Below are 13,078 nucleotides of genomic sequence, written 5' to 3'. Positions count from 1 at the left end.
CAATGATCTGTAATAGTCGCCACAATGGACTATTATCTGTTAAATCATTGATGTTTGTGTTTGAGACGAAACATTTTTTGAGCACTCATGACAGTATACATTTGGTCGGAAGGGGCGCTACCTCTCAGTTTTGCCCAAGATGGATGAAAATATTACACGAGCGGAGTGGCGATAGTGAGTAAAATGACAGATATATTCTTTCTTCCATTACGTTAGGCTTGTGAGGTTAGGTTACGTAGGTTGGTAAGGTTTGGTTAGATTAACAGAAACTAACCTACCCAACATAATCTTACCAACCAAGTGTGGGAAGGAAAATACACATCACGTGACTCGTTGCAGCCGTGTAATATATCCGTATTTACAAAGGAAAATAAATAATTTGTACCGCCCACACCTGTATGTTAAGTAACCTATAATAACAAATAGTTCAACTTCGCAAGATAATGATAATCTCTCTCAGTTGATGTGTCTGTCATCATTCAAATTTGCATTGCGAAATATATATTACTGAGTGTATAGTGTATCCCCGTTAACAGTATGTCGAAGTATGTTATCAGAACCGGCTAGTACATGTAGTGTAACACGTCATTGTATTTCTAGGACTCCATGATTTTGTTAAGAACGAAACAAGAAAAGAAAACCGTAATATCACCAGTTGTAAAAAGTACCGGACTTTGTTACTTATGTAAAAGTAGTGTTACATTGGCAAAATATTACTCATTTAGAAATAAAAGTTTCCAAAAAAGTTCAATGTACTCAAGTAGAAGTAAAAAAATATCACATTCATAAAGTACACATGTATTGAAAGTAAAAAGTACCAATAAATTATTAATGGCCCAAATATTTTAACTTAAGATAAATATAAAAGACACAAAGCATTACACATGTTTATTTGCAAATCTTTCTATTGATATTAATCAATAACCGATTCTCGAAATTATGGCTGTCCAATCAGGATCTTTTAGGCCAAAATATAAGCTCAGCATGACCTAATGAAAGAATACGTTCTTCGCAGGGATAGTATACGGGCTGAAAATATATCCATCCAACACTATGATCACTTTCTTCCTTATCCACATAAGTATCGTCGACGTGGACTTATGGTCTGCAGACATAATGTTGTCTCTGCCCGCATTACGTTCGGATACAGACCTTTCTGACAAGTATATGAGATGGGGGATGACCCACACTTCTCTTCCTGTAAACTATGCAACTGCCCCAATGCTAACGCCCTTCAACACTATTGCCTTGACTGTCCCACTGTCAGGGACCTCCTACCACAGGACGAGTCACTAACCACTATGTCACCACCTACTTATTCGTAATAATTTAGATTTAATTCTTGTACGTTACCCACGCTTTGGTGTGTTCTAACTCCCATTGTCTCCATATCAAAAGTCAGAGCGCATCCTGCGAGACACGAGTACCAATGTATCAGTGTCTGACTGCATGGTCTTGTGACTAGGCTTGTCATCCCCTGGGATCAGGTGCGTACCTCGTGGGTGGCAGAAGGGGCAGCCGCCTTGGGCGCCAAGGTGAGAGGGGCGCCAAATTGCTTCCTGTGAACGCAGTTTTAGTTAGCTGAAACTAACTAAGAATTACTTGCGATCATCTATGGCCCAAGAACGTTTATCTAACATAGCTATTGTATCAATTGAACAGAAGATAACGAATTCTATGAATTTTGACAGTGTAATTGATGACTTTGCAACCAAGAAAGCAAGAAAAGTGATTCTGTAATAAATGATGTTCCAGAGTCATTCTTAATATGCATTCTTAGTTTTCAGTGATATTACTGTAGGTCCTCATATGTGCTGATGTAATTAACACACCATTATACTTAAAAAAATTTAATTGCTGCATTTTAGTTAGTTGATATTTATGAGCCTTTATATACTGTGCAATGTGTCATGATAATTAATATTGGGTAAATAAATTTACTTTTTAGGATTAAGAGTAAAATCTGGTCAATCTGTCATCAGAATTGTCCAAGATTATTATTGAATCTGTTCACTTGGAGAGTAAAAAAAAGTTACAATGAAAAGTTAAGCAATCCACTGGGTTATGGTATTTTATGAACTGAATGTAGACTGTGTGTTTTGAGCAGCAAATTGGTGATTACTTATGAAAGTTACTAGTGTCCCCAAAGAATGCAGTGATGGGTAGGGAAACACTGTGTAACACTGAAGTCCGTTTATTATGGATGATAGAAATACAAGTGGTGACTCGCGTGCAGCCATGCACGGCTCACACAGTCAGACTGAGGCTGCCTTGCCATATGGCAGCCTCGGGGCATGTTACACATAACACGCAGTGTTGTCACGTGATTATATATATAAATGCTACTCGGCACAGTAGCTTATGTACAGGGTTGCTACTCGGCACAGTAGCTTAGATACATAACCTACATCTCCCTCCCCCCTCACGCTCATAGTCTTTGTCTTGAGTGGACTTCTTAGTCCTAAGTCGCTCCGAGCGTCGAGGTGCACTGTGGGACGGATCCTCGTGAGGTGTAGGGAACACGTCCTCGGTCAGGGGGCCAGCAGCAGGGGGTGGGGCTGGCCGGAGGAAGCGGCGGTTCCTCCACCAGACACGGCCGCTCGGCATCCTGACCTTGTAGTCCCGCGACCGGCCGACGCCCATCACTATGCCCACCTTGTCCCAACGTGTCGTCTTCGAGTCCTGGACGCGGACAAGGGCACCAATCTCCAGTGGCTGAAGAGGGCGGGCACGGTCGTCATACCGAGCCTTGGCGTCCTGGGCACGTGAAGCGGCGCGGCGGTCGCAGCTCTCGGCTCTGGTCTGCCACTCCTTCGCAGAGGCCTTGGCGTGTGCAGGAACTCAAGAGCGGAGAGGGTGACCATACAGGATCTGGGCAGGGGAGCGTCCTGTGTGGGTGGGAGTATTACGTAACTCCAGGAGTCCTTTGTCAAATGCCTCACAGTCTATGTTGCCTGAAGGGGCCACCTTGAGGATGAGGTACTTGACTGTCTTGACCGCAGCCTCAGCATGGCCGTTTGACTGTGGGTAGTGGGGTGTTGACACGATGTGGCGGACTCCCCAACGCTCCAGGAATCCTGTGAAGTCCCGGCTGGTGAACTGTGGCCCACCGTCCGTCCGCAGACGTACGGGGACGCCCAGGTCACGAAAGAGGTGCCGGAAGTGGCGAATGGTGGCCGCGGACGTCGCGTCTGAGCCACAGATTACCACCACAGGCCAGCCAGAGAGTCTGTCGGCGACAACTAGGAAATGTTTCCCAGCTGTGCTGAAGAAATCAGCCGACACGGACTCGAAGGGCCTGGTGGGTTCGTCGTCGCACAAGAGGGGCTCCTCCTGTTGACTGGGCTGCATGATCTGGCACGGCTCACAGGCACGGACCGTATTGACGATATCCGCGTCAATGCCGGGCCAGTACACAGCCTGCCTTGCGCGGCACTTGGTGGCCTCTGCTCCACGATGGCTGTCGTGTAAACGGGCCAGAACGCGATGACAGAGAGCTGCAGGGACGACCACACGGGCACCGTACAGGACGAGGTCCCCATCTGCGTAGAGGTCCTCACATATCTTCCAATACGGGCGTAGGGCGTTGTGGAGGTCAAAACGGTCGCGAGGGAACCCAGTCCTCACACTCTCCAAGAGCTGAGTGTAGGAGGGGTTGTCGCGTGCCGCGGTCCGTAGTTCCTCAAGGGCCAGATCTCTGTCGGGTGGCGACACTGAGGCCTGAGTGCTGGCGAGGGACTGTACAGCCTGCAAGGTGACGATGTTGCTGACGGAGAAACCGGCCTCGGTGCTGAGCATCTCGTCTTCAGGTGTAGGGCGGCTGACTGGGGAGCGGGAGAGGGCATCCGGTATGCACAACTCCTTACCTGCGCGCCAAGCTGCGGTGAAGACGAAGGCCAAAATCTTCTCCTTCAGGCGCTGGAGGCGGGAATTCTCGATGGCGTCCAGCGAATAGTGATTAAGAATGGGGACTAAGGGCCTGTGGTCTGTGATGAGGTCGAAGTGCTGTAGGCCAATCAAGTAAAATTTGCACTTCGATAAGGCACATACCACTGCCAGCAGCTCCAGCTCGATGGTAGCGTAGCGAGACTCAGCATCGGTGAAGAAGCGAGAGCCACACTGTACGAGCCGGTACTTTCCTCCACCGTGATCCTGGAGAAGGGCGTAACCAACCCCGTACAGGCGCGAGGCGTCTGTCTGGAGGACGGTGGGGAGCGCTGGGTCGAAAGTAGCGAGGATAGGTGGACTTGACAGGGCCTCCTTCACCTTATGAAAGGCGAGGTCGTGGTCAGGGGTCCACGTGAAAGTCCTCTTGGGGCTCATCAGGGGGCGGAGAGGCCCGGCAGCGGTGGAGACGTCAGGAGAAAATTCTGCAAGCTGGTTCACCAGGCCCATGAAAGACCTGAGATCCGTAAGGTTGGCAGGCTTTGCAAAGTTCGCTATGGCGCGAACTTTCTCCGGGTCCGCAGCAATGCCATCCCTTGAGAGTCGGTAGCCGCAGAAAGACACTGCAGGTGCGGCCAAGACAAACTTCTCGGCATTCAGAGTGATGCCGTGCGTCCTACACCTGGTCAGTACCTCGTCGATGCGGCGAAGATGCGTCAGGTAGTCCTCATCGTAGAGGAGGACGTCATCCACTACCTTCACGCAGTTGGTCACGCCTTGAAGTGCCATGTCACCACGGAGACAGAAGGCATCCCCCGTAGCAGCGAATCCGATAGGGCCACGGCAGTTGCGGAAGCATCCGTAAGGCGTGATGAAAGTGGTCAGTGGCTGATCCTCCTTCTTCAGTGGGATCTGCCAGTAACCACAGAGGGCGTCCATTGTCGAGAAGTGCCGTACCTTCGGATCCACACTCCGTATAGCTGCAAAAGGTGTGGGTGAAGGGTGGGCGGGACGGGACACCTGGCTGTTAAGCTTAGACAAGTCGGTAGTAATCCGCACCCCACCGTTAGTCTTAGCCACAGCGACTAGAGGGTGGCACCAAGGGGACGGGTCATCACCAACGGGTACGATGACACCCTGGGCCACCATGCAATCCAGTTCCTTCTTGACTGAATCCCTGAAGGCGAGAAGAATCAACCGGGGAGTGTGTATGGCAAACGGCTGTGCATCTTCCCACAGTGTATCCTCATAGGCGGACCCGCCATAGCCTTCAGTGGCGCGGTCCGTAGGGCCTCCTTCGTCACCAGCACATCCGAGTACTCCTTCAGGAAGTAGGCCCTTGCGGCTGAAGGAGACGTCTCGCTGTGAAGAGGAAGCAGCTGTGACTTGGGTGGAGGCGGGGCGGGAGTGGACGCGAGTTCTGGGCAGCTCTGTGCGGCAGCGCCAGGCACATCGCTCGTTGATTCATGCACCCTGCTGGCGGTGTACCGAGCAGCTGGGATCTGCTCGGGAAAGTCTCTGGGCACCACGCCTAACTCCTTGCAGTGCTCCCACGACAACAAGGGTGTAGCGAGAGTAGGCTGCACGTCGATCCATCCATGACACGACCTGTCGCCGTAGGTGATCTCGGCTTGAAAGGAGCCCACAGCGTCCGGCATCTGGGAACCGTCCGCATTGTAGTACTGCAGCTGCGGCGGTGGTCCCAGGCCGCGTTTGGTGAGGCCCAGTTTCTGGAGGTGCTTCAGGCCTATCACCGTAGTATCAGCGCCGGTGTCCGGTATCATCTCGATGTGACCCGACACATCACCGTGTGTGACGGCAACGCGGATGGTAGGGGAAGGGGTAGCCCTGGGGCGGTGTGGTCGAGTCCACCCTTCTGATGTGACTCAGCTGCTGCTAGGGGCTGCGTGGGCCATCTGAAGGGGGCTGCGTGCGAACCACCCCGAGGGAAGTGCGCTGCTTTCCTCCTCGTCTCGGGCTTTTGGGCTTGGGTTGGCGGCAGCACTTGTCGTAGTGTCCATAGCGACCGCAGGCCTGACACTTGTGGCCTCGTGCAGGGCACCTGTCTGTGTTAGACCAGTGGCCCTTACGGTCACATCCACGACACAGTGCGTCGGCGGCCAGGCATGTCTTGGGGCCATGCTGCTTTCCACAGTTGCCACAGGAAGCACTAGGTGGGGGCGTGGAAGAACGTGCGGCAGCCTTCACGTTGTTGGCCGCCTTCTTACCCTTCTTGTATTGTGAGATAGCTCTCACAGCAGGTGGGGCCCGTAAGGCAGAGGTGGCGGACTTGGTGGCCTCGTATGACCGACATTCAGTCACTACCACCTGGAGTGTGGAGGAAGCGTCCAGGGGAATGAGTCGCTGCACCAACTCTTCTTGCCTGACACCTGTCAAGATCCCGTGCTTGATCCAGGCTTCCTCACATTCCCGGCTGTGCGCCTTGCAGACGTCGATCTCCTCTGACAAACTCTTCAAACCTACAAAAAAGTCGTCAAAGGATTCATTCTCTGCCTGCTTGCAGCTGGTGAAGGCGCGGCGACGCAAGGCCTCGTTATTCCGACCTTTAACGTGCTCCTGTAAAAGGTCGAGCAAATCTGTCACTGAAGATGTAGAATCGGGAGGCACTTACAACGTGTGCTCCAAAACTCTCTGGGTCTCCAGCGACAAACACATCCGCAGTTGGATGAGCTGTTTGTTTGGAGGCATGCTGTCAAAGTCCACCATCGTGGAGTAATCTGTCCACCGCCGCCTCCACTCATGAAAAAGCTGAAATGTGATGTCTGGTGAGAGGGCGGGTGGGGGTTGAACAGATGCCTTGGGAGCTGTTGGAGTAGCAAGAGTGCCTGGAGGACGCTGGTGTGGTAGGGGAGGGAGGATATTGGCGCCTTGGTGCGCGAAACCTGCGAGTGAGGGAGGGTGGGTTAGCGCCAGGGTCGCCAATAGTGCATCAAAACGCGACTTTTCCTCCTCTCTTCGTGTCTCCTCCCTCTGAAGTTCCATCTCTCTGCGTCTCTGGTCCCTGTGATCCATCCACCTCAGAATTGTGGCAATGTCCGTCGCTGTAGGTGAAGGATGAGGGGCGGTGGGCGCAGAAGCTCCATCTGTGCCCGGTAGAGGAGAAGGTGGTGGGGAGTCATGTCTCCCATCTTGACGTTGTCCCTTCTTACCGCCCATCTTAGTATGCTTGAACTGCGCTATTTAGTATATAAAGTGGCGCCTCATCAGCTCGAACCACATATATATGACATAAACAGCACAGAAATAATGCATAGAGTCCACTGTTCTGTGCGTGCGTGTGTGTGTGTGTCTCAGAGAGCAGAGCGTGGGTGGCTCACGGAGGCAAGACCGTCGGTGTCTCCCCGGATGTCACACGAGAAGGGTGTACGCCTGCGTGCTCCGTGGGTACCACAAAAAAGAGGCCAATGCTCAACTCTCAGCTCTAGACACACTAATACACTGACACTAACACTGCCACCGTCACTAGAACGCACTGTGACGGCGCAACACTGCACGTCGTGGCGAAACACAACACAACACACGAGGAGTTGACGCGCACATCTCGCCGGCAGTCGCACATCGCCGGCTAACTGTCCATTGTTTACACACTTGTAAGTCCACTGATCCTACTCACTGCGCCATGAAGGTTCCAAGTGTTCCCTGAAGAATGCAGTGATGGGTAGGGAAACACCGGGCAACACTGAAGTCCATTTATTAACGGATAGGAGAAATACAAGTGGTGACTAGCGTGTGCCATGCACGGCCCACAGAGTCAGACTGAGACTGCCTTGCCATATGGCAGCCTCAGGGCAATGTTGCCACATAACACGTGCAGTGTTGCCACGTAATTACATATATAAATGGTACTCGGCACAGTAGCTTATTTACAAGGTTACTACTCGGCACAGTAGCATAGATACATAACCTACAGTAGTTGCTGATTGATTGAGTGGTAATCACATCCCTGGAGATGCAACAGTTTAGGTCATATGCTGCCAAAATGCAATAATGGCTTATAGGACTAAAATCAAATGGTTCACGAGAATAACCCACCTCTATGTGAACACTCATGTTATAGACAACATTAAGCCATGACAATGAGACATAAAAGATCTCAAGAATTCTACCACCATTATGACGACTCCAGATGTAGCACGTGTTTATAAGTCATATGGGCCCTAGTCATAGTATTTCATAGTCTAACCTGATTATTTGATTTGGGACTTATTTAGACTGGGGCCCTGTTGATTCATCACCATGTAACTCTACTGTACTGCTCCTGTTATTTTCCCCTTTTTCTGATCTTGTTGTTTTCCTTTTTTGAGGCTCGGTACATCCTAAGTTTCTTATTTTTTATTAGTACAGTATTTTTGTATTTTGTAGTAATGACGTTATGGTGAAGGGGTCAGTGTTTCTAATATGTGTTGTTTGTATTACAGGTGTGAGGACGTGTAATAAAGATCGGCTGCGCGAGGTCAACAAGTGAAGGATGATGACGGTAAAGGGCGGCGGAGGTGTATAACAGGTTCTGCTGGTGAAGTGAGAGGCAGCTTGTGTGTTTAGTGGCATGTGTGGTGGTAATGACGTTATGGGAGACCCAGCAACTGTGGTGGTGATCACTGGTGGTGCCCTGTGTTGGTGCAGCAAGTGAGGAGCTGCTGTTTCACCCCATGCAATATACCTCCTCCACTCAATCATTTATTTACCACTCTTAAAGCCACGAAGATTGAGATTAAATCTTTAAGATAATACTAATTCGTCACATCACTTCAGCAACTGGAGGAAGACGCAGCGAAATACACATTTGTAAGGAGTGATTGTTGTCCGCAGTTGCTGCGTGAGATATTTCACGTTGGAAGTCCCAAAGAATTCTAAAGGAAACCCCTCAGCAAGACTGTGGATCAGTCCAGCTAAGAAAGTAAGAAAAAGGGGTGTCAGGTTAGAGAAGAAAGAGCACGAGAGTGTTTCAGCACCTTCTCAGAAGGCACTTAGGTTTTTGGTTGATTGGCTGAGTAAGATCAGCGTGGTGGAGGTAAGCAAGATTGGCGAGGCGAGGAGCTCCCTGCCAGACGTCCCTATGCCGCTCCTGAGCCCCCGGCCAAGTCCCAAGATGGCCACGCCCAGCAACTCGAACCTCTTCTACACAGTGGAGGTGGGCGACACGCGCTTCACTATCCTCAGGCGCTACACCAACCTTAAACCCATAGGTTCTGGTGCTCAGGGAATCGTCTGGTCAGTACCACACCTCTTTTCATTATAATTAAAAAAAGTGAGTTTAAAAGTAAATCAATTAATAAAATAAAAAGAATGTTGCATTAAGATTTACATTCATCATCTGCAGCAGACTGAGTATAATGCCAAAAATTGTACATTTATAAGATTTAAACAAATAAAACTTGCCAAGATCCTGCAATATAATTGTTGGTTTCTGAGTAAAAATATATTTCCCATACAATGTCATACAATGTCACACTTGTGTATGTCATGTTTTAAGTACATATCAGTGAAAGCTTCACATTCATAGCATGTTTTCATTATTCCCAGCCAAGTTAAGTTGATTATTATTTGTCATGTGGGTGAGTGATGGGTGGAAGGAGGTGAGAGTCACAGATGTTTGCATTACAGCGCGGCGTATGACTCCGTCACACAACAGAATGTGGCAATCAAGAAATTGTCGCGGCCCTTCCAGAATGTCACACATGCTAAGCGCGCCTACAGGGAGTTCAAACTCATGAAGCTCGTCAATCATAAGAATGTGAGTATTAAAACTCCTTGTGTTATAAACTGACATACTGTACCAAGTCATTACAGTACAGTATTAAGTGGCCCACAAATAGATAACTCTGTTTTGGAAGCTGACCCATCTGCTGTTATAGTTACCCTGTACTTGCAACAGTATCCATCATTTGAAAGTATACAGTTTTAATTTCCATCTAGTAAAAAAATGTCAATTTCTTAATCTTATAAAGCTTTAATAATCTTGACTGTGTTGGCTTAATACCTGCTGAAGGGATGACCTCCAGATTCCCCCACACTTATTGTATATTTCCATTTTCCTTTTTAAAAACTAAGTTAAATGGGTGTGGATGCATTGTTCCCACAACCATCAGGAGTTGGGATGAGGGATTGTTAACTTTGTGTCAGTTTGTACATCAGACAGTAAACCAACACAGCCATATACAAGTACTGTATAAAGACCAAAATCCATAAGAAATTATTACAGTTATGGGTTTATTGCCTTAGAGTTTTGTAATGAATTTGATTTATGATTTGCAACTAAAGGCTGTTACTGTATACTTTTATAATAAGGTAGGCTGTGTAACCGAGCTATGTTGGACATAATTTTGTTTTCACATGGATTTTCCTTTTGTTACAGGTGGTTATGTTGTTTGTTGAATAAAACCTATACAGTACATATCAATGAGATACAGTACTGGCGTCTACCCCAAGTTTTATGTAAATGTTGGTGATGTATGTGTCCAGAAGTTAAGGGCTGGTGCAAATGTGGGTGATGTATGTGTCCAGAAGTTAAGGGCTGGTGTAAATGTTGGTGATGTATGTGTCCAGAAGTTAAGGGCTGGTGTAAATGTGGGTGATGTATGTGTCCAGAAGTTAAGGGCTGGTGTAAATGTGGGTGATGTATGTATCCAGAAGTTAAGGGCTGGTGTAAATGTTGGTGATGTTTAGTAGGTGTCCAGAAGTTAAGGGCTGGTATAAATGTTGGTGATGTATGTGTCCAGAAGTTAAGGGCTGGTGCAAATGTTGGTGATGTACCGGTATGTGTCCAGAAGTTAAGGGCTGGTGTAAATGTTGGTGTCCAGAAATTTAGGGCTACCACTTTCAGTGTAATTTATTTAGGACAGTATTCATGTTTAAACTTTATTTTATCGAAAAATTTGTGAGGTCCAGGAACTCTTATATTTAGGTCACTACTGAGTGATGAATTTACCAACAGAGAATGAACAATTACATCTCTCTCTCTCTTTCACATTACTCTTGTCTTAAAGATCTAAAAAAAATGCCAAGTTTTTCTCGTCATGTACTGTACTTACTAAGCAACTTATGTTCATCATTAGGAAAATATTTATTTGAATTCTAAATATAAAAAGGATTTATATTACCACACTATACACCAATCCTTCCACAACCATGGATTTACCACCGACAGATTCAAACACAGTGTCCATGTTCTATATTTTGTACAGTACTGTACACCATTTTATCAACAATGGTATACTGTAGTTTTAAGTACCTGTACCTGCAGGTTATTACAGCTACTGTGGGAGACTTCTAGCCCAGTGGCATGGCAGTGTTTGCTGGATTTGGACTCTCAAGTAGTTCAACTTGTTTAAATCAGTACTGCATGCTTAATTTCACCATTCATATTAAACACTACTGTACTGTATATGGCAATCTCTTCTCATGGCAGTAGTCGTCACTTAACACTCAGGGTTGGGGAGGCAGCCACACACCCTTCATGGTTCAGATGTATAGCCTCCTTGTGCTCTGAGCAGGGGTGGATCCAGGAATATCAAAAGGGGGATCCAAGAATTTGTGGGTGGGGAAACATAGCGAGCACAGCGAGCCCACCCAGATGGGGGTTTTGGGGAATTTTTTTTTAAATCTGACCAATATCAAGAGCATTTAGAGGCCATGTGCACTTGATATTAGGCAATATTCTGAGGTCAGTAGTAATTACTTCTTACTATACAAAAATGGCTGTATACAATACAACGTACATTAAAGAAAAAGTATTTATATTTTCTTATAAAAAGGAGGGTCCTGTACCCCAGGACTGTCCCTGCTGAGTTACCATCACATAAAAGCCTTTATACTTTTCTTGATAAAATACATTGTAAATAATATGTGATAGCTGTTTGGTATCACATTACAGATTGTTTTAATTAAGTTCTGGAACTCTTAAGTGGCAGGATTTGATGTAAACTCTCTTTGGCATTTTCTGTTTTCTCGCTGAGGCAGTTATATACACTGGTACCTTCTGAGAGAATATATTGTGATTTCTCTCCAGGGAAGTGTTGTGAATAACACTTTGAGATAACACTAGAGTTAAGTGCCCAGCTTCCCTGTCCAGTGGTAATAGTGAACTACCACTCCCTGGGTGTGTGAAAACGAGCTGGTGTTTGCTAAATCAGCTGACCCTGGCTCGACCCTTGAGTGAGATGCAGGCTAAGTGATTTAGTTGTGAATAACTTGGTGAACAACTTGGTGTTATTAATTTGTGTGTATGGTATTTATATAAAGCAAAGGTGCTGGTACAAATGTAGATTTTTTCTTTAGCAAATTAAAAGAAATATTTCCATCTAGAATGTTACTTTTTGTGTAAAATGAATCTGTATTTATTTGAAAATTTGTGACAAATAACAAATTTAATTTTTTGAAGCTTTAAAATTTTTCCAATTCATAAATATTTTTCATTAAATAAATGTATGAGAATATATCAGGTTAAAAAAAAATAACACTGAAATTTTTTTTTTTAAATATAACGTAGACATGTTTTTTTCTTATTAACTCTCTTTTTCGGTCCTCACCAAGGCTCTCAAATGCAAACCTGATGCAACTGATAGTAGTGCACCCAAGAAAAGGAAAACAATTACAGGTTGATAATCCCTTATCCGAACGCCTTGGGACCAGATGCATTTTGGATTTTGGAATTTTTCGGATTTCAGAATGGTTAGGTTTTTTTTTTTGTCAATCTGTACCTGTTTGCTGTGTTAAGAGGCTGGATGCCGCGCATTAAACTAGTCACTTTACCTTCAATTATGTTCAATAATTGTTAAAATGACTAAAAAATTGAATATTAAACTTTTAAAATTATTGAATAGTATAAACTTCTTGATATTTACTAAAATAGTAAGGAATTTAAGCCCTAGAACCGATTAATGTATTGGCGGACTGATAATAAAGCTGGTTGCCCAGTCAGTGCAAGCGAAAACATGTTGAGGTCGGTTCGTAAGAACTTCGTTAACCGAATTATTTTTCGTTAAACGAATTGAAGATCCTTATGGAAGGCAGTTCGTTAATCGAAATTACGTTAACCGAGGTGTTCGTTAAATGAGGGGTCACTGTATATATATATATATATATATATATATATATATATATATATATATATATATATATATATATATATATATATATATATATATATATATATATATATATATATATATAT

The 13,078-nt window shown here is 46.0% G+C and overlaps 1 protein-coding gene across 2 annotated transcripts in view; it reads left to right on the top strand.

The window, feature by feature from the left end:
* Positions 1-8,296: 8,296 nt before the first annotated feature.
* The window catches only part of LOC121868437 (stress-activated protein kinase JNK-like), a 92,691-nt gene continuing 87,909 nt past the window's right edge, over positions 8,297-13,078 (top strand). Inside the window, exons 1-2 of one of the 2 annotated variants that reach the window (XM_042369091.1) lie at positions 8,297-9,117; positions 9,511-9,640. In XM_042369091.1, the coding sequence (XP_042225025.1) occupies positions 8,963-9,117; positions 9,511-9,640 (285 nt within the window). In that variant the 5' untranslated portion in view covers positions 8,297-8,962. The remainder of the gene's footprint in view (positions 9,118-9,510; positions 9,641-13,078) is intronic. The other variant, XM_042369093.1, reaches the window with a different exon arrangement.

Source organism: Homarus americanus, unplaced genomic scaffold (genome assembly GCF_018991925.1).
Source record: "Homarus americanus isolate GMGI-L3 unplaced genomic scaffold, GMGI_Hamer_2.0 scaffold19318, whole genome shotgun sequence".
Lineage (NCBI taxonomy): Eukaryota > Metazoa > Arthropoda > Malacostraca > Decapoda > Nephropidae > Homarus > Homarus americanus.
Note: the sequence above shows the minus strand (reverse complement) of the source record. Positions and strands in the feature narration are given on the sequence as shown.